Here is a 22,161-nt window from a genome sequence, read left to right as displayed (position 1 = left end):
AACAAAACAAAACATTGACTGTTCACAAGTCAAATGGCTTCTTGATTAAAACCAAATTTCCTTCTATTGTTTAATTAATTTGTTAATGTGGGCAGTACAGACACTGCTGAGCCTGTTTCACAATCACATCTCTATTTTCACTAAATCTCAGTTTGTCATTTCAACACTTATGCCAAGAACGACTGTTGGAAGGCTGTTATCATTTATTTGGTTTCGGATACGTTGCACCAGTCCGCAAATTTTTGCATTGCAGTATGGGTCGGTGTGGTCGTTCTGACTGACTGGGAAGAGACATAATAACGCTGTTGTCAGCAAAGTTTTACAATACGGTGATTTTTACATTTACCACCACAGCCATCTGTACACAGGACAAAAAAACATAGGAGAAAGGACACAACCCTGCGGGGAGCAAGCGGGAGTACAAATGGATGCTCAACAGATTTTAACAGCTGTCTGAGTTCTCTTAGTGAGAAAATACTGATAAGCCATCTGATGTGTTCATGATCTAAATGGATGTGGGAGGCCAAAGAGAAGCCAACACAAAGTAAACACTGCATATTATTGCAGTTTGGCTGAGCTAACCCTTTAGAATTAAACCAGAAACCTAAACCCACATTATGAAGTCACTACAGACACGCTGATTGTGCTACAGCATCACAAATATAACATGCAGGGACAGCATGACGTCTGATTAATGCTCAGTTTGTTGCCACGTCATCAGACCCATCAGACTCCATCATGAATATGCATCTCTCCTGACGAAGTCTGCTCGTTTTAACTTGGACGCTGACGACTGGCTATAATGACACCACTCATCACACCACCTCCTCTCCGTGTGCAGATGCCACCACAAACACACATCTATACACATGAGCGCGAACCGGTAGTTTCTCGGAGGAGAAATAGCGGCACTGCTCTTCATTAGGATTCGGTGCTCTGCACTACAACTCCATCTGCCTGTTAACGACCTGAGTGGCTGGAGACCCCCCCCCCATGATGAGGACGCATGACAAACACGTGTGGACACGTACTCACGCTGAACAACAACAGGAATAGTGCTGCTGCTACTGAACAGGCGTTCACCAGATACGGCGGGTCACAGGTGGGGAGTGGAAGCTGGTAAAGATTAGCGTGTTGAAGGTTTAAAGGCAAATAGCTGTGTCCAAAAAAACCATGCTACACTGATTATATACAGTATGTACTACATGCCAATCATCATAGTATAGTGTCTCAGCAGGCACAGTGGTGTTCAAAATCTTCAGCGTACAATAAAACACGTGTGGCAGTGGATATCAATCAAACTGCAAATTTGGAAAGCTAGAGCCGATCGAGCTGTTTCACTCCCACCTACAATTCATTTTCATTTTCGTTTTTCCAGCCTTGAGCAGCTGCTCCATTTCCTTTGCGCATAGCATTAAGGAAGAATAGCTCCCATCTACAACATACTCAAAAATGGACCATTTTTAATATGCTGTCCCGTTTAAATATACTTTATTTAGTCACTTTTTCCATTGTAAAACACATTACATGCTCAAAATCTGCTTAGAATGAGCATCTAGTGTGTACTAGGGATATAGTGAATTATTTTTTCTTTTTCCTGCTGTATTAGTTTAGTGGTGGTTAGAAAACAACAAAAAGGTTTATTACTGCCGGCAGCTGGTAGGATGAATGAAGCTAAAATCATACTCCGCATGTCTGTGCGGCCACAAGGGTCAGTATAACAAAATTTGTACAATCTTCGCTCAGGTCTACGAGGATGAGCATGGAAGTGTGGAAGCTTTATCACCAACACTGACTGTTTACATGAAATGTATATACAGCGTTCCATGTCCTCGAACACAAGACACAAAATAAAAAGGGAGCAAAAATACAAGATAAAAGGAATCCAACATTCAAACACGACCAGTTACACTGACGTTTCTCAGCAAGGGACATTCTACCTGTCAATCTGTCACCTCCGACTCGCTCAAACAGGGATTTGACTGAATGTCAGAAAACCTACAGGCATTGGTCTGCTACACTGGGACCCTCCATCAAATCCCTGTGAAAATAGCGGTTCAACGTGTCTGAGTTAAGTTCCTGCAGTTAACACTCTGCACAAATACAGTGTGTTCTGTCGACATCTATAAATCCTCTGTTTGGACATATAGTTGCAGTCCGCCTTTGTTGAAATGTAATTTTCAAGTCATTTTTATTAGTGTTTAAGTGGTCATACCGTCAACTCGGAATGGTGCACTCGCAGCGCTAGTTAGCTGTTGTTATTGTAAATTTAAACTGCAGCATGACGGTTCTGTGTGACTGAAACTGCATGAATGGCCAGTAAGTATCGGTACAAATGGCAGCACTGAACCAGAACCAAGCTTCCTGTCCATCGTCACTTCACACGACTTAACCCAACACTGGGTAACCGTGATGTTTAACTTTAGTATCTCCCTGTAAATCAAGAAGTCCTCCAGCCTAAACGACCTACAGTATATGGTCCTTTTAGGTCGGAGGACGTTGTCCCCACCCTCTGATACGACCCATGCAGTAGGAGCGCTTCCTGAATTGGTGCCCCTAAGGCGGCAGGAGAGATGCCGCAGATAGACAGTCACAGTTGAAAAATAAATACCTAACCCTTTCATGGTGTGACAATGCCATAGTAAAAGTTAAGTTAGGTTTAGGTCCGAAAAAAACAACTTGGTGGTTAAAATAAAGGCTTGGTTAAAGTAAGAGGTCCTTAGTCGTCGTGGTTACATTAACCACGGTTTGAAGCGGGTAGCGAACAGCGGTCTCTCGTGTTAAAGTCAGAGTTTTTTTCCTCAACCTATGGGACCATCTCCTGTAATTCTGGGGTCTTGATTTGTTTACTTCTCTAAAAGCTCCAGGTAAAGTGAAGACTGTAAATAATGAATTTAAATGAGGCAAATAGCAGCGATGTTCTCCCACCATGGCCTGGAGTTAGAATGACGGAGCTCGCTCACCGAGCTCTACGACGGCCATGATGCACATAAGGTCACCAGCTTTTTCTCTGGGAATCTGTGTTTACAAGAGGGAGGATAAAAAGTTTACAGTGATTAAACAGGTTCAAGTTTCGTGATGTGAAAATGCCTTTCCGGCTCCTCAGCACAGCCTAGCAGAGTGTGGGGGTTTGAGTTGTGGGTGGATTCACCGGTATCCAGCCGCATTAGCCTAAGTATAACGCAGTGTGCAGAGCCTGCAGGCCTGCAGCCTCAGCGTCGGTGGTTGAATGGTTGGATGTGATTGGAGGTTGAAGGCTGAGGCTCCGGGGAGGGCGCTAGTGCTCATACCGCCATGCTTAACAAGCAGGGCCAATGCCTTCCTCATGCTCTTGGCTCCTACAGTGAACTCTTCGATTCTCCAATTCATTATTTTCTCTGCATGCAGCCTCCTGTTGGTTAGTCTGGATCCAACCGTACAGTTACAGCTAGAGCGCTTGACTTGGCCGGGTGTCTGTGAAGGAGGAAATCCAGCGGGGTCCGGGAACCCACTAACATTGAGTTATGAGGTCATCGGCAGCAACCTCCGCCTCCTGATCGCTCTACACAAAGTATACGGTTAACTTTCACTGAGAAGCTGCCCTGTACTTCATTCTTCTTCTCTGCTTTGAGCTGTCTTCCCATTGCAAATCGGCCGAGTGCATCATTTCAGCACCCCACGTACTGTACAATGCTCTCTGCTCGTCGCCTCCTGCTGAAAATAATTCGCCGACACTCACACACTGGAAGAGTAGACTTTATTCAACCAGAGTGTTTCAGCACAGGGGCCTCGTGGGGGTGTTTCACAGAAGGGGTAAAAAGCACTGCCTGTATATGCAAGAGCCCAACTGATACTGGATTTTTGGGGCGAAAAACGATATTGATATTTGAGATTCTAGAAAAAAATCTCCCACATTCTTGACAAAGATCCCTTAAATGGACTGAGTGTGCGGTCACTACCTAGATACCGCCCAGACGGTGTATTCTAACCTCCTGTCTTGGTGGGTAAACAGCTGTTAATGCTAACGTTGCCAATGTAGCGATAGCAAAAACTCTGGAGAAATTCTGGAGCCAAAAAATTGGGTCCACCGAGTAGATCTTGAGATATTTTACTGAATGAGTGAAAACGTTGACCTGCTGGTGGCGCTAGCGAAAAAAACAGGGAATCACTAAGTAATAAGTAATTCTGAGGGTAACACAAGTGTCTGTACAAATTTGTATGGCTATCCATCCAATAGTTGTTGCTATAATTCAGTGTTGATGCAAGTGGTGGACAGACTGACTGATCTAAAACTTGCCAGTTGGGCGTGACGGCTACAAAACTTTCTTTTATGAAATATATAGAAAAACTCTCTCTGATGCAGTCGTCCTCCTCCGTCCGTTTTCAGAGTCAAGATTTCTGAGATTAGCAGTCCAACAAGCCCCTTCGTGCTTTCTAATAGTTCACGTCACTCCTCCTTCATCCCGCGCTGCCCTTATCAATCAGTAACAGAGAAACACTTAGTTGAATATTTCGCTTCCAAAAAATGTCCGCCAGAGGGACGTTTTATATCTTCCCGTTTAATAACGCATATTTCAGTGAACACTTTGTCAACCCTTTATGTACGTTTTTACATAGATAATCATAGAGATTACATTTTTTGTTCTACAGGTGATCAGGCTAATTATCGTTTATGGTTGAGTAAAGGAATAAAGTTTTTTTACTGCCTCTTGTTCCACTTCTCTCTATTTCCACTGGGATTGTTTGTGGCAACCTGCAGATTTTTCTCTTTGTTCATCTCCCAAATGGTCAGAATCGCTTTTACTTTTCACTTGCATCTGTACCCGCCTTTCAAACATTTGATGCTAAACGAGAGACTGAGAGTCCATTTTGGGTTTTTTTTTACACACAAGACAGCTGGATGAGACGGGGGTCTGGAGGAGGTCGGGGTCCTGTAAACAGTCAGGACAGCGCCGCTCTCTGCAGCCAAGCTCAGCCAAGACGAGTCCACATGACCCACATAGAAAATACTTACTGAAAGCATAACACTGGTCCTAAGAGATATCTAAATATAACCTGGTGACTTTGCTGAGCTGTAAACTGAACGATGGATGAACTAAGCACAAGTTCATTATGCTGGAAAAGAAAAAAGAAAAGACAAATAAAGAAGCTCAGCGTGACTGTTGGAAGCAATATTAATCATTTCTCTACACTGCATCAAGCAGAACTGATAACAGCATTTTCTGCCGCCACAAAAATAAAAACAAAAAAGGGCAAATGTGGACAAAAATAAATAAATTTCACTGTATCACAGTCAGAACACCAAAATATAAAGAGTAAAGAAGCATCAAATGGTACATAACGTAACATAACATGATTTGTGTGTGTTCTGTGTGAGCTTTTTTAAATATATTTTATTAGTGTGTTTTTTATGTATTTTAAAGGCCCATCTGGGGACGTCACTGCAGACTAGCTTAGGCTAGTATACACAGTAGCATGAAGCAATGCTGTGATGTATGACATTGGTTCATGCTATGCGCTACTTGTCCCTAAAAATAAAAATAAGATGAAAACAAACAATAGAACAAAGGTTATGCTCCATACTTTAAGAATTTACAGTGCCCCCAAAATCTCTAAATTTGGTATAGCAACCACCATTGGTTGTCAAATTTGTTTTAATCACATATATGTGTGTATCTTTAAATAAACAAATGAATAATTTAAGACAAACATCATTTTCATTTAGTATGAGGAGCCCTTGGTGCTTGAAGGTCCTAAGCAGCCTCTTATTTGACTTGACACACAGCTCCGTCCCGCAATGCGACCCCACCTCCGTCAAAGCTGAGCTAAATGATTTACCTTGGTTATTAGCAAACAGCTGGGAAACGTTGGCACACGAGACGCTGACCACCTGTCCCACCTCAGCACGGTACCAGCACCGAATGTCGTCCCACACTGTCGGACAACCTGAGACAAGAAGGCAACATTTATCACGAGTTAGCAAGGGAGGGAACCTGAATGGACATAGAAAAAACATGCCTTTTTCATTCTGGTTTAAAGGTGCTGCACTATCACCGCTGCAGACGAGCTGATTTTCATCTAACATGGGTCAAGATAATCTTATTGCACAGGTAGATTTTTTTTTTAACCTGTTTAGGGAAAATAAGACTTTAGGGACTCATTTACAGAGAAAAATGAATGATTGGGGGGGGGGGTTATCAGCAGCGTATGCACTGAAATGAGTTAAATACACAACGAATGAAATCTTTATGCATCACTCTTAAAATTCAGTGAGTGACCTGATTGACTTTGAACTCCTCTTAACGCTACCGCATTCGCTAATGTCGAGTACCGACTCATGCACATAATTTTGTCCTTTTCAGGGGTTTTCCCAAGTCTGGGAGAGAGAAGGCGGGTCTGACTTGGTGATATCCTCAGCCCTCCTCTCTGCCCACGCTCTGCCTCTGCCGCCCCCCTGGCATGGCTGACGAGCTCTCCCCTTAGCCTCCGTCGCTCCGAACGAGGGAGTTGTGGAGGGGGAGGGGGAAGAGCGGTTAATGAGGAGTCTCTCGTCTCTCTCCGCCACCGCAACGCCTCGTACATCAAAGCGGCTCGGCCCTGTGTCAATTAAAACAGCAGCGCGGCGGAGACACGCCACCACTCATTCATAATAAAACACAGCTTTTGGCTACTGCTGGAGCTTCTCCTGCCAAAGCCGGGATGAGGCAAACATCTCGCCGGATAAATGTGACGTTGAACTCTCCTTTTTTACTTATTTATCTATTCTTTTTTTTTTGTGCCTCGCATCGTGGCCATTGTTTGTTCGCCCAGCTGCATATGACTTTTTCCTGTGCAGCATCTATTGAAAAACACGTAGTTAGGTTATTATTATTGCAACTGCCCCAATGACTCTCCAGGTGACGATAAGCCCCCGTGTGTGTATACAGACTGTAGTGTTGTAAAAGGGCACACGGCTTTTGGTCGGATCGCTGTGTGTGAAAAGGGCCCTGCAGCAAGTTCCTCATTAGGTGCTAATTAAAGCAAAGCCTGCGACACTCTGACAGCACGATACAGCGGATGAATGGACTGGTGCTTCTCATCAGGCATCGATGGCTGCATCTTTTTGTCACCTTATCTATAAATATCCCGAGCAGAGAAAACTTGTTTTTCTCACGCTCTCAATAAATCTCCTCTCCAGGGTCTCAGTTATCCCGTTACGATCGGCGGTCTGTGTGACAGGCTGTTACGTAATGTTCATCAACGGCGTCGCTACGCTCACACGTGCATGAACATCTCACACCTTCGCACGTTTTCACAGAACCGCTCCAAAGGCATGTGGCAGCAAAGCAAACAAAACAGACTGAAAGTATTACATTTTGTTGCGTGTCTGTAGAAGTCAGTTAACCTGTTAGAGAGATACAGTATAAACGGGCTATGCAGGCTATGTAGCTCCTATTCAAATAGATGCATCGACTGAATCAGTGTTCAGATTGGATCTTGTTAACTGCCGGCAATCTTGCTCTGCAGCTACTTGGGCACCAGTTTCAGGACATCTCTGTGGTTCTTTTTCCACCTTCAGGAGTTCTCAAATTTCCTACTTCTAATTGATACTGGGAGGGTAGCAAAGGTTCCGTCCCACCACTTCTTTTGCTCGCGAGATGACACGGAAATCACGAGTCCAAAAATCTTCATTCACGAGGTAGCTGGGAGGTTTGGGGCACTATACCAAATTTAAAATCTTAATTAAAAACTCTGCTGTTCTGCTCTGCTTTCGACTCGTATTTCTCTACAGCACTTTAATTTCCTTTCTTGCATTTGGGGCAAATTACAACTTATTACTGAACCGAAAATGCATCATAACTGTTTTTGTAGTCAATTAATGTAGTGGTTTTCATTGCCAGTTGTTTCTGGAATGACGTCCCAATGCTTTTCTTCGCCTGTTTAAAGCGCTGTGAATCGCGTCTGTGTTTGAAATGTGCTAAACAGAGAAAGCTGCCTCGCCTCGCTGTGCATGCTTATGCATTTTGGAGAGGGTGGGGGTTGGCTGGGGGTCATTAAGTCCTAGCCCGGCCGCATAGAAGTTATTTATATACTATTATTTTTGAACAGCAGATACAATTTGTAAGAAATGTAAGGATGCCCAGATACAGTATCTTTTTTCTCATCATAATAGGGAAACAATTTTAATTCATGTGTCTGCAAAGTCAAAACAATACTGAATCTATCAGCAAATTGTGCACTGACAATGTATTTAATTTGGTTTCCTACAATATCCACTTGTAGCAACAAAGTGTGATTAATGGTTTTTATGGTTATGTTTGTGCAACTCAGAGCATTTAGTTAAGGACAGGGACAGACTGTAGTCATAGTTTAACACTAAAAAAGTCCATGGTGTCTTGAAGCACAAGACACGATATGTTTACTTTACTAAGCTTTAACTGAAGCCAAAGTGCTTTAGTTGCAAGTCTCACAGGCGGAAGTCAAGATAAGAACTTCTTCACTTCCCTGCGCTTTGAATGCCAAATGGTTGCCATAAAAAGGTTTCAGGGGGCACAATCCAGGTAACAGGAACACTTCCCTACACAATTTTATCCCCCCCCCCCAAAAAAAACACGGTCTGCTTAAGGTAAAAAAAATCCAGGACTAGCCCTGCATTTCGATACCGCACACATACCGTCGAAATTAAATTTATGGACAACTAATTTGAAAGAGCAAATATGTCTTAATAAAAAATAATGCCTCCCAGATTACATTTTCTTTTAACATAATGAGAACATGATAATTAACACATCTGACAAGCTGCAAAGATGTTGATACTGAACGTATCGGTTAAAGTTCACTGACAACACATTTCATTTGTTTCCCTGCGATTTCCACTCTCGCAACACAACGTCCACTTGTAGAAACTAAAGTAGGTTAGTGGTTTTTATGATTATGCACTGGTAACTCAGATCACGGGGTTAAGGATGGGGAACGATGGTCGTGTTGGTTTAAAAAAAGTTCACAGTGACGCAATGTGTTTATTAACATTTAACCGAAACCGCAGTCTTTCCCTAACCTCAACCCGAGCGCTTCTTCCTGCCTAAACCTAACCACAGTTGGGAGTCTGGATGCAACGTAATCCAAACAGAGATTTCGTTTGTCGTCACAATGGACCTTGGAAAACAATTTCATGAAAGAGAAAGATAACTTTTTTGGAGGACCTGACTCTGGCGGCTGTGACAGGTATATGAAACAGCATTGCTCAGAGGAGCACATTGTTTCTGTTTAATGCCTGACTTTCCATCTAATCTGATTTATTGGATTATCTTTCTTGTCAAGGGCTGAAGCAGGTGGACAAAGTCAAACCTGAGGGGTCTGCCTTGAAACTCCGTCCCGTTGGCCTCGGTATACAAGGATTCACCCCCTCTGACATTTACGTAACCTATGGCGAATTTAATGCGGTAACCTTTGTCAGGCGTAATGAAGGGAAGGTGCGTTAGACGGACCGAACGTCAATCTAAACGCATCTCCTGTGTTTCCTCTTCACCTCCATGGCATTATCTCAGTATTTTATTCCTCTTCTGGTTACAACTCTACCTCCCACACTTCACTATCCAGTGTTTTCGTGGTTCAATAAAGCGTTTGCCTTCAATTTGTCATGTACACTGCTGCTGCTGTAATATTGTTACAGGAGAAGAGGCTCCACTGGGATGGACACTACAATATCTGCCCTTTAATAAACAATGTTATGTGATAAGGGAGAAGCAGAGGTGGACAGAGAAACAGAGACGATGAGGGGGAAGAAGTGGCAGAGGGGAGATATTCAAACGGACGAAGAGCTCAATCAGAACTTCAGGACGGCGTTTGTGTAGGTTAACTGATGGATTAGGGAAACATAAAGTTTGTTTTATGATCTGGTTAGACTGAGCAGACAGCTCCGCTCCCTTGATCTCTCATCTAATCTCCCTCCTGCTCTGCAAACCCAAACTCCAAACCCAAACCCAAACAATCCCCCACTCCCACCTGAGACTGGCAATCCAAGCAAAACTGACTGTTAAATCTTGAACCAACGGAGTGAAACAGCTTCAGACCACGTCCGCATTTAATTAGCAAATTGTCTTGTTGTTGCAGCCAAGAGACAGAGTGGAGTAAAAATAACAATATTTTTCTCTGAAATGTGAAGCAGTACATGTACTCCAGTGGTTTCAAACTCAAATTATGTGTTGGGCCAAGTGGTTCTTCTCTCCTAGGGGTTCCACTTGAACGCTTGCTGCATTTTGCATAATCTTTCAGAGACTGTTGCTTAGTAAATGGCTGAAATTATATTTGATGCATGGACAGGCCTTTATTTGCAAATGAGACAGGGTAGCAGTCCCATTACACTCTACGCCCAAACTCTCTGCCCTCCGCGTCAACGTTTCCCGTATGTTCAGATAGCGGCACTTTGGTGCCAGGGGGCTGTTGTACAGTAAACAAGTGCGCCGTTGGTCCTAGCTACAGGAAAGTCTTTATATTTAGCAGTTAAGGCGTAACCACATTATTGTCGAAAAACAGCTTTTGCGTGTCCCCAAAGCTCAAATTTGTTCACATTTAATGTCTGCCCTGAAATAAAAGACTGGGGAAAAACAAAACAAAAATAAATAAATAGGCAACCTGGGTCACGATAAATTCTAAACATGTCTTAACGTGCCTTATGAAATGTTCTCCTGGGGTGGATCTGGTCCTCGGATGTATCCACTCTCACCAGTAAGAAAATAACAAGTACCTCGAAATTATACTTTAGTACAGCGTTTGAGTACATTTTCTAGAGTTGTGAGTGATGATAGAGGATGATTAACTGATCAATTATGTTATAAAAAGTCAAACGTGGTCATTCTGGTGACCTAGTGTTAAAGACGCAAGCTACAGAACTGCAGCATTTCCTGTTCGATCCTGGCACGAAATATAAAAATAAAAAAAATCCTAATCTTAAAAAATCAAAGGTGCCATTTACAATTTCCAAGATGTCTTCTACTACCCAGTTTTATCCGACAGTCTAAAACCCAAGGGAATTCAATTTACAACCATATAAAACACTGGAACCTCCAATTTATCATTTTTGTTTTTTATGTATTTCTTAAACAATTAATCCATTATTGTATAATATTACATAATAATAGTGATAGTAATAATTATGATAATAATAATAATAATAATAATTATTATTATTATATTGTTATTATCATCATCATTATTATTGTATATAAAACTGTTGATAAATTTAATGTTCATATTTTTATGGACCAATCATTTCTACAATACGATTTATAGTAACTTTTCCCCTCTGGTATTTAGTCTGTGTAATTACTTGTGAAAATGACAGCTGTGAGTGACCACAGAGATACACAGAGGGCAGGGCAGCCATGGTGTGAAATGATCTGAGGAAATGTCAACAGTGGAGCGTGAAAGCAATGTGGAAACAGGCACTGACACACATGCGCATGAATTCATGAGGCTGGCTTTTGCTCACTGTGGCTCTAACTGTTAACCCCCTCTCTCTGTTCCCTCCTGCATTGCTTCCTCGTCTCCTCTTTGTCATTGAATTTCCATGTTCCTCCTGGAGGTGTGAGGGTAATTAACCCCAAGGTAGACAAGACATCTGCCCTCCCCTTCCCCGACTGGACAGTTGATTAGGCTACTCAAGATAGAGAAAAGGGCACAAAGTGAAAGCAAGAGCGTGCTTTTTTACCGGTTACCTGCTGGTGCTGTTCTCCTGTCAGCAGCCAAGTACGACCACGTTAACTACCGAAAATTCTAGATCCATCCCTTAGTAGCCTTTACCTCACGTGCAGTCTTTTGTAACACTGCTAATACGAAGCCTCATAATTTCCCAATCGCCATTTCATCAGCCGCATCGCCCTTTACCTCCTGTCTTCATCCCACCCATCTGTTTGTCCCTCATTGAATCACACCTGACGGGCTCCTCGGCCCTTGATGAATTCTGATGAGTTAGTCTGAAGGGATTTGCAGCTGAACCGTGCTCCTAAACACACCTGTTTGACCTTATATTAAAACCAATGGCTTTGTCTTTTCATGCTCTGAGGTAAACAGCGACAAAATGAGCTCAGCTGGAGGAAGCAGAAGCAGTCATGTGATAAAATGGTCCCTCTTACAAAATTATCTGTATGGAAAAAACAAAATTGATTGGGATTTACATGCTGTTATAGAATGGGTGAAACAGCTCGGTAGCATTAGACCAGTGAATCCACTTTCACATCTCAAATTTTGCTGAAAGAGCAAGAGCACAAATTCAGTAATTCAGATAAAAAAATTGTGGTAATTTGTGAGAACAAATGAGAGCTACGTTGATCGTGAGGTTTTAACAGATGCAGACTACGTTAGCCAAAATGCCAGCCACCGTCAAAACTCTTGACTGATTTTTTTCTCAATCATTATCCAGGTGAGTATTATCAAGATGAATATGTAGGTAAATACTAGTTCCTTGTGAGAGGTCACAAGCAACCACAAAACCGTGGCGTCAGCAGCACGGATTTGTGCCCAACTATTTGTTAGCCATCACGTTAGCTATCCCAGCTAGCAAACATAGCCAGTCTCGCCTTTGTTCTACCCCCCGACTGCCCAAAGATAACACATATACGTATAGCTTGATAGAGGAGGCACATTTTTGTCGAATAACTTAATTATTTGAGGTTTTTTTTAAAAATGCAGCGTCTCCTTTGTTTATTAGCTGTCTATGCTATCAAATAACTGCGATAATGCTTTCTTACATGTCTAGGAAAACAAAGACTCAGGGAGCCAGAGCAATCTTTACTCTCCCTCAGCTTCCATTTCCGAGACTACCTTACGTGCTTTTGCTTATCAGCAAATAGTCCTTGTATGCAAATACAGCACCTCAACTGCTGCTCTGTGAATTTGATAAGATATGCTAACTGTACAAACGGGGAAACTCCGTGTTGATATGTCGGTCACTCTTATCAGTTCGGTCAAATTAACCTTCAGAAAACAGCGAAGGCAGGATGAGGTGGTCCTGCTGACCTGCCAAACACAGGTGGAAGCAACAACATCGATCACGGCTTGATTCCATCCAGGTGGGCTGCTGCAGGATCGTGGTATTGTGCATTCTGGTTCGGTGGCACAAGCGGAACAACAGAACAGAGCAGAGCAGAGCAGAGCTGAGCGATAATTAATGCTTCTATCGACACCTTTTGCTTTTCCTACTTTTGTCCAACAACACCTTGTTGTTGCTTTATGAGATATTCTAATGTTGAATGAAACTCCAGCCCGGAGACAAAGGTAGACGAGTTAAATGGACAAAATTTAGCACTGAAATGTAGCTGAATAAAAGTACAAGGTCTCCCATGACTACAAAATGAATATACCGTGTGTACACAATACAGTATGCTGCTACTTCCCGCCTCCACTTCCTTCTGCTCTCATCTGTATTTCCCACAACACTTCGGTCAAAGACATAAGGACCTGACCTACATGGCCCTGACACTTATCCTCGAGACAGCTGTGGCTAAATATTCATGAGTGTTAAGCAGTTTTTCTTGGTCCAGTTTGTGTCTCCAACCTTTCTTTGTTTGTCAGTTTTTCTGCATATGAGCAGCCCACTCAGGCCGGGCTTTTATGTTGAGTGTGAATTTTCTGTTCTTTCCCTGCTTTTGTTCAGAATGTTTTATGCCCATTATTTGATTTTTACCTTTTACTGCCTTTCTCTTATTTGTGTTTTTATTGTCTTTTTATTTTAGTCATTTTACCCCACTTATCATTTTAATCACATTTTAACACAACCCTAAATACCTACCAACCTGCCATATCTAAACTCGTTTAAGTTTCCATGCTCTAACTCACCATACCGAAACTATATTTTTAGTGCTGGTGTGCATTAGTTTTCTGTTTCTTTACTGTTTATTGTTGTAGTGTCTCAGTAGGTGGGAGTCCATGCACGTGTTTCCATGCACATTTTCAATTTGCACATTAAAAAATTTGCAAAAAAAATCTCAGAATGTCACAAAAAAGGTTTGTACGCTTGGCTGAGGTGGAAAAGTTGGTGTACTGATAAATGCCAAATGTGGCAAAGTGCAAATGAAGCAGACTTGGCGAAGTAATTGTGATGTACATGAAAGCATGTGACTTAAATGTTCACTAAAGAGAGGAAAAACAGTAGCAGGTGAAAACACCAGATCTGTGCGGAGCTATAAGGAGACTGCGAGCTTCCTCAAATTACTACATGAAACAAACAGAAACGCCATGTTTCCATGACGCTCTTTTCGGTACATCGTCCTTTTTCTGCGCTTCTGATCAGCTTTTTATCTTGACAGATAAACTCCTCATATTGCTATAAAATTTAGGGGACGGAAACGCAAAATAATTTTTCTTTCGGCGACTTTCGTGAAATTCAGTTAAAATGTACCTTTAGATGGAAATCTGGCTACTGTGGAGCATAATTAATATTCCTGCGAAGATGCATGTAAACGTCTCTGCCGATCTATGCACAGAACGGTGTTCTGGGTAAACGTGAGGGAGCTGATGCAAAGCCCTTTCAAATCTGAACAATGCATTGTACATAAGTATAAAACAAAACAGAAAATTCAAACTTCTCCCACGTGTGTTCACCTACATGAAGGCAGAGAAGCATATTCCAGCCCTTTACTCATTTTGTCCCTCATGGCTATAGCACTCCGCACATCAATAACCTGCATGAAAATGCTACACCAACAGAGCACAGCGTTAGTTCAGGCAGAGCACTGAAGTCAAGCTTGCATTAGCTGATTAGCATCAGCCGCTTCATTCATGCTTCACCATCAGTGGCTCATTCTTTAGCGGCTAAGTAGCACCCAGCCATATAACGTATATGATCCAGCCCCCCGCTCCCTCCACCAAACCACCATCTCTGTGTGCAGTTCAGCTGTTTACTTCACCAACGAGGAAAATGGACCAGACTGAAGGGGGATTAGGGTTATTCCTTTGAACTGACAGTAAACACATCAAATGTGCAGCACAGAGGAAAAATATCTTTAAAAAAAAAACCAAATCACTTCTACGGTAATCGCCAAAATATTTAACATTAAACTGACAATGACACAGTCCAGTGAGAATGCAGAATCCTGTATTTTCCTGCCTCAATATTCTGTCTCAGACCTCTCAAACTTTCACGGAGAGCCCTACACCTTGATTAACGGAACAGAACTGGGTTGGGTATTGGGTTAAAGGGTTAACTGTAAATGTGTAAATTGAATAAATATGTCTGTGAAAGCTTTCCTATTAAAAGCTCCTCCACAATACACCCTAACTCCTTGTTGTCACACATGTTGACCAAGGTGATTAGTAAGACAACGTATTTGAGACGATAAATCGGTGTGATTTGCCCGTGTACTTGCTACTGCTGAGAAAAGACTGTTGAAGTAATTTTATTATGCGCAAGTACAGTTTCCACACACATCTGTGCATGTGTATAATAATGCCTACAATATCATAACTGATCTCAGCACGGCGGAAACTGAAAAAGGGAAGCTTGACAAGCACACTCTCTGTAGCTAGCTATGGCTGGTCACCTGTCAAAGACCCCCAGGATTATCCACAATGCGAAAACATCCAGAAAATGCTAACCCCCCCGTCTGAAAATCCCCAGCCCCTTGTCAACGGGAAGCGCCCACGTCCACGGAAGTGGAGTGGAAATGATGGATGCAACGGCTGCTAGTCAACCTAGCTTCCAGAGACAATGTCCTTATCTAGACCTCTGAAGCGAGTCCTATGACTTATGGTTGAGAGAGGCTCTGTTCCAAGGCTGGATTTTTAGTTATTAGTGTAGTCAAGAATGTCAGCGGGATTTTGAATGAGGTTTTCTTACTTCTGGAACAAAACCAAGAAGCTCCTGTCGCACTTCAGCTCTCTATGGCGTCGTTGATCAATCAAAACATGTAATATTCATGTGTGTGTTTGGGATTAGTTCTCCCAGGAGAATCCTTTTCGCTCCTCAGATTCCTTGAGAGCTCTCTATAAGAGCCTTTTTCTGCCAAAACTATACAAATAAAGTTTGATTGAGTGCTTGAACGCTTGGTTGTTTGTGTCTGGTGGACTGGCTGGGGTCGCTGAGGAGACCGTGACGGACTCTTCAGATGGGACCGTGTTTCCCTTTGGACAATCCAGTTTTGTTAAAACCCTCCTGGAGATGTGAAGCGGCACCCCAGTCCACTTCAGTCAGGGTTCGGGCCGGGCTTGAGGCGACTGGCACCTGCCGCTTCAAATGCAAATTGTCACATCTTGGCTTTGGTTGATCCCAGGAAAGGGTGACAAATGATGCAATTAATTCTGAGCGAAACCAGCTGTGGCGAGCACAGGCAGTCCCACTGGCGAGCGGACGACCGTCAGAGTGTGTAGCTTTCGTAACAACCTTTTCAGATCTGACGGGCATAGTGAGGAGAGAGCAGAGCTTAGCCGCCTGGAATGACCCTCTCGCATAACTCAAAACACACTTCAAAACAAAGAGAATTCATACTTCAGGTGTAATTGACATGCTTTCAGAAAGCAGCTGAGATGGAAAATGAAGCTCCTGAAGGACAAGCTGTTCCTGTGCCTGAGTTTTTTTTTTTTTTTTGTTGTTGTTTTTTCTGAGCCATCGAAGGGAGGATAATGGATAAATCTCCTCTGACTCAGTTGGCTCGCCTTCTACCAGAGCTGCAGAGATGAAACAGGGCCAGGCCAGGCTGACCAATCAGTCCCTTTAACCCAGACATCTCCTCACTTGATTAGTTACCTTGATTGCTTCGGCCGCTCTGCCAAGTGAAGGACGGTAATTTAATGACCGGAAGCAAATGCGCTCGCTATACTTTTGATTAAAGAGCAGCAATGATCGGATGCAGGAAGGCATCCAGCAGCTTTGCTTTCAGGTGTGGTGCTAAAGAGTGTGGTTTAATCAATAGTTTGAGCTGGTATTTTAATAATAATGCATGGATTACGTGATTTAATGTAATGTAAGCTGTTTACAAAACTGACCCCGAATGCAAACACCTACAAAAAACGTCCACGTTATTTACATACCAAACTCTGAAGGCCAATTTAATTTCATCAAAGAATACGCTGATTACTTTAAAGGAACAAATTGGTTGAAGCGGATTTGTATCAAGATTTTTTTTTTTTACTCTGTTCAACACAGTTCACAAGAAACAACGGTCTTTTTGTGAGGAGGAAAAAACCCTGAAAACGCTTCAGTGCATCCGTCTACTTCACAAACATGGCCTTTGTCAATGAAAAATTAAGATACAAATGGAAAGACACGCAACGCGGTGCTTATTGTGCGCTCTCTCATTCAAGTAAGTAAGTGGTAGACTCCACAGTATGGTGCACACGGTTCCTTTTTAAATCACATTTTCATCTGGATCTTTTCATTTTCATAATTCCCCCAATTATTTGCCGTATATGGCCTTCATTTTAATATTTGGAAATGATTTCATAGTACTTCTACAGCTTCTTATTCTAGTCTAGTTACGTGATTATTTTTTTTACATTTCACTCTGATCAGTATCACGTTTTGCTGCCCAAGTTTGCCGTTCACCATTTCATCTCATTTCATATTGAGTACATCGTTCCTGGTTCTGACTATGTTGCTTGTTATTAACACCTCTGCCTCTTTCATATGAACGTGCTTGTAGCTGGATAGTGAAACGCAAAGTTCACAGAGCTGATTAATAATCGGCTTTGTTATTCAGGATCACCAGTTTTAGGCTCAGCGAGGCCAGGTGGTCCAAAGAGAGATCCGGGCTAAGGCGAAGTTCTGTTGCAGTACGGGCCCCGAAACCGCTAAAAAACACTTTCTAGAATAGAAATAGTAAAAGATGAGAGCAGTCAGAAGAAGACAAAAATTGTTTTGGTCTGAGGGCTGTGCAGCAAATAGGAGCGTCCTCTTTCTTTAGATTCTATTTTTATGGAATTTTTGATGCATTTTGTATCTACCAATAAATCAGATTTTGAGAGTTGTTTTTCTTACATCGGATGAGATCGAAGTGGCACGATTTTCTGAGGGCTCAGACTGCCAGTGGCTGAAACCCAGAGGCTGGCGGTGGTTCTCCTTTAATGAGGAACCTCCGTACAGTAATCAATTTCCTGGACGTGGGGGGTTCACTGACTTTCTCGGCTCCTGACATTTGCTGTTGAAGCTCCAACGCCTTTCACTCCTCTTAACACCCTCAGAAGTAGGTAAAGAGGAGGAGGATGGGAAAAAGTGAAGTGAAAAATACGAATCTACCGTACAGTCAACAGGGGCTACATTTACTAAAAAAGATAAAACAGATTTTAACAGTATCTCCTGACTGAAGTCAAACTAGCTTTGTGCAACCCTGTAAAATCTGTAATTTGCCACAGGCTCCCTTCAAACTCAGACCTAGAGTTTGATAAAGAGAATATGTCAAACCTTGTCCCGAATGTCTGTAATTTAACAACCCGGCACGGCTCGAGCCCACCCAGGAGCTCTTCTGATGGTCCCCAAATGGAAGTGCTGCCAAAGAGCCTGCTTTTTAGTCTTAGCTAGAACGTTGCACCAAGAGGAAGAGTCAGGATGGAGAAACGCTTCGGCCGATGCTTTTGATTGAGAAAACTGGCCAAAGAAAAATAAACCGCCAGAAAAAGAGGATAACCTACAGACAATGTTAGGAAAGAGGAGGGTAGAGTTGGAGGGGGAGGGTATGAATTAGTGGCTTCAGTGGCTCTTAACAGATTAATTAATGTGAATAGTTCTCATTGTTAAAATAGTTGGAGACACCTGATTAAAGTAAAGTTAAGCAAAAAAAAGGAAAAAAAAAAGCAAAGAATTCAATTTGTCTGTATTTTAATTCATATTTTTGAGGATATATGGAGAATGTAGTTTGTAAATGTCTGTGATTCACTTCTCAGATTTAGAGGATAAGTATAGTGTTATTCTATGTTTTTTATTGTTGACATATCACATGAAAAAAAAACAACAAACAAAATGGTTTTAGTCTCTCAAAACTTTCCGAATTCACTATTTTTAGAAAAGGCTCAGTGAATTCCTGAAGCAGCTGCCCACTGTCGCAAACATGACCCAAACATAAAACAGGAAATGGTGGATTTATTGGGGACTACTTTCAGCTACGGATGAATCCACCCGGCTCTCTTTTTGTCTTTGGTTCACTGCAATGTGTTTCTTTTCTCTCTCTCTACGTTCATTAAACAGAAACAATCTCAAAAACGGGATTTTTGTCAAGAAAAACGTCAGTAAAAAGATCTTCAGCGATTATACTGAGGTACAGTTCAGCGTGAAAATGAACGCGAACCCAAAATTCGGTGCTAAGCTATTTTCGCAGCCAAAAAATGTCATATAAATAAATAAAATAAATAATAAAATAAATAGCCTCCATTTCCAGAGTAGGGTCTCCCCGGTAGATTCTGCTCATTTCCACCCTTGGTTTTTCGTGTCTGTACAGTTTTATTATCTCTCTCGCTCTCCTCTCGGCCCCTCGTGTCCCCTGACTGGTTTGTCTTTGGGAACCAGGCCTAATGGTACATTACTGTAGATTTAATGTCACCTCTGAGTGCTCGCCAAGGAAGTTGGGGATTCAAGTCTGGATTGATTTTTATACACTAACATTTATAAAGAACCTATAAAAATATGCTAAAGTACACTTACTGCACAGCTTTAATTAGTCATCTCATTCAGTCATGTCAAAGTTCATCCAAAACATAAAATGAAAAGACAAATACGCCGAAGCATTCACGCACATTTTTGGTTTTCACACTTGTAAGGACGCTGTATTGACTCACTATAGTTCTCAGGAGGCCTGCCCTTGACCTTCACCAAAACGCTACATGCCCAAACCTACCCTTCCTCTAACCTTAGCCAAAGATTAATTCTACTTTATCTTATCTCAATTCTACCTAAACTCTAAGACCGAGTCTTACTGTAACCTTGGTGAACCATGTGGGGACCTGACGTATGTCCCCAGATGGGAGGTGAGTCCCCGCAAAGTAGGTGCACAATTCTTAGTTGTGGCCACTGTGTAAACGCAGACTGACCTGTCCTGGTGGAGTGGTTGTTCTCCTCCTGTTTGAGGATCTGGTTGCATTCTTCCTGAGCTTTCATGTGCTGAACCACCAGGGCGCAGTCTGGGTGCATGGCCTGCGTCTGAGGGGCAGAGAGAGAGATCATCGACGCAGTTCAGTTACACATGCGGACACACGGCAGCGCGGCGATGGTTTCTTCAGGCGCCTTAAGCATAATTACGCTGGAGGTGTTAACGTAGTGAGTCAGTCAGCAGCCGTCACCGGATTAATATTCCCTCCAGAAATAATGTCTGTATCTCTGTTTCCAAAATTGGGAAAGAGAGGGTGATTTTCCAATATTCCAATCAGAGTATTTTATACAACACTGTTTTCCACGGTATAATAGTACTACTGACGACTGTTTTGTAAGCATAAGAGTGTTTTAAAATATCAGTGAAAGAAATTCATTTAAAATGAAACAAAAATACCGACTAAATGACAACGACGTGAATTTTTAGTCTTGCTTTTTAATCTGAATAAGACAAGTGGATTAAAAGCAATGCTGGTGTTTGCAGAGCCACTTAAAGCTGAAATCAATCAAGCGTTGTAGATAAAATATTTGAATTTTTTTGTCGTCCCCTTGGCAAAGTGTTATTAGAAGCTGAGTGGGATATTTACGCCCTTTGAACCTGCTGTCTATTCATCTCATTAGTCTTCCAGATAAAGTCTGTTCATACACAAATCCATCCCATGGGAAGACTTTTTTTTTTTTTTTTTTTTTTTTACATTCACACAGTAAAATCAACAAACTAGCGCAAAGAAAAATACAGAGGTTGAATGTAACTAAGTACAGTTTCCATGTACTTGCCCTTTACTTGAGTATTTAAATTTAATGATACATTGAACAGTTGTGCTACGATTCAGAGGGATGATAATGTGCTTTTTCCACCTCCACATTCATTTCAAACTTTTGGTTACTTTGCCGATCAACATTTTATACATAAATCATATGATCAGTGTAAAAAATATACCTTGTACAGTGTATAAAGTTGTAAAAATTAGCTCCAACTTGACAACATTAAAATGCTGTTTACATGCTAATAAATCATCAATAATATTCCAATAATACTAATGTATGAGAACATCTCAGTACATCTCACACCAGTGGAAAAAACAGAATATACTGTGGTAGATGGCTCATATGAATCAGCTTATTCATATGTACAGTCACTGCAAATCATCTCTCTGAGTCAGGTAGGAAGCCAGAGGGACGAGAGCGAATATTGGTTTTCAAGCCTTCACACTGTGGAAACGACTAAAGAGAAAGCAGGGATTCAGACAGAAAGCAGAACACGGAAAGCTGCATATTTCAGCTTTCAGCTGAGCCCTTAAAAATTGAGTCTGACGAAACCAGACTCGGCCTGTGCTGCGGGTTTCTGTGAGGTTTGGTGACCCAAAAAAAAAAAAAGGAATAAACATGAATCCATTTAAATACTGAAGGTTTGGAAGCTATATTTATGTCTGCAAGAACTTAAGTTTATGCATCTGTAAATACCCATATTCAGGTAGATATGTTAGATTAATCACTCATGGCTCTGCAAGCAAACCCGAACCGGCCCTTATCTACTGACTCTGATTTCTTTGGTCCAAGGTAGTGCAGAAAAGCATTCCCTATTTATAAAATTTAAAAGTTTTGTTTCTCAAAGTTGTACCAAAGGCTTCATTAGGAGTCAGACATATTACATTTTATCAGTTGTCCACATTTGTAAAATACAATTACAGGCACAATTGAACTTTATCTGTAAAAGATGTGTTTGTGCAACTGAAATGGGAAACTCCTCTTAAACACCCAAGATACTGTGCATGCCTTAGGGCCTAGATAAAGAGAATCGGCCAGTATTTTATCCAGCTCCCTTGAAATTTTACTCCAAAAAAATCTGGATTTTTGGTACATTCCCTGAAGGAACCGTGATCCGCTGATGTGGGTCAGGGTTTGTGCATTTGTTGTGCAAACTTGAAAGTGCTTGTTTCGTTTTATGTCCTGGATACTGGTGTTATGTGTGTGTTGGCGTAGTCTTTTTTGCTGCATCTCCCGAGCAGAACTGCGCACCGGGTAATGAGGAGGGCTTCTACGTCTTTCCTTCCAGTCGACCTCCTCAATGGGAGAACCAACATCAGCTTCCCATGAGGACCTAATTTTATCCATGTTTGCGGCAGAACTAC

The 22,161-nt window shown here is 41.9% G+C and overlaps 1 protein-coding gene across 3 annotated transcripts in view; it reads right to left on the bottom strand.

Annotated features, from left to right (window-relative positions):
- The window catches only part of ghrhrb (growth hormone releasing hormone receptor b), a 47,295-nt gene that overhangs the window by 13,603 nt on the left and 11,531 nt on the right, over positions 1–22,161 (bottom strand). For all 3 annotated transcript variants that reach the window (XR_005707597.1, XR_005707598.1, XM_040129131.1), the window contains exons 2-3: positions 19,972–20,080; positions 5,818–5,925 (exon numbers count right to left, since the gene is read on the bottom strand). Coding sequence is in view for 1 of the 3 variants with exons in the window: in XM_040129131.1 (XP_039985065.1) it covers positions 5,818–5,925; positions 19,972–20,080 (217 nt within the window). In the remaining 2 variants the exon portion in view is untranslated. The remainder of the gene's footprint in view (positions 1–5,817; positions 5,926–19,971; positions 20,081–22,161) is intronic.

Source organism: Xiphias gladius, chromosome 6, assembly GCF_016859285.1.
Source record: "Xiphias gladius isolate SHS-SW01 ecotype Sanya breed wild chromosome 6, ASM1685928v1, whole genome shotgun sequence".
Classification (NCBI taxonomy): domain Eukaryota; kingdom Metazoa; phylum Chordata; class Actinopteri; order Istiophoriformes; family Xiphiidae; genus Xiphias; species Xiphias gladius.
The sequence above is the reverse complement of the archived record's forward strand: the minus strand, read 5'-3'. Positions and strand labels throughout refer to the sequence as shown.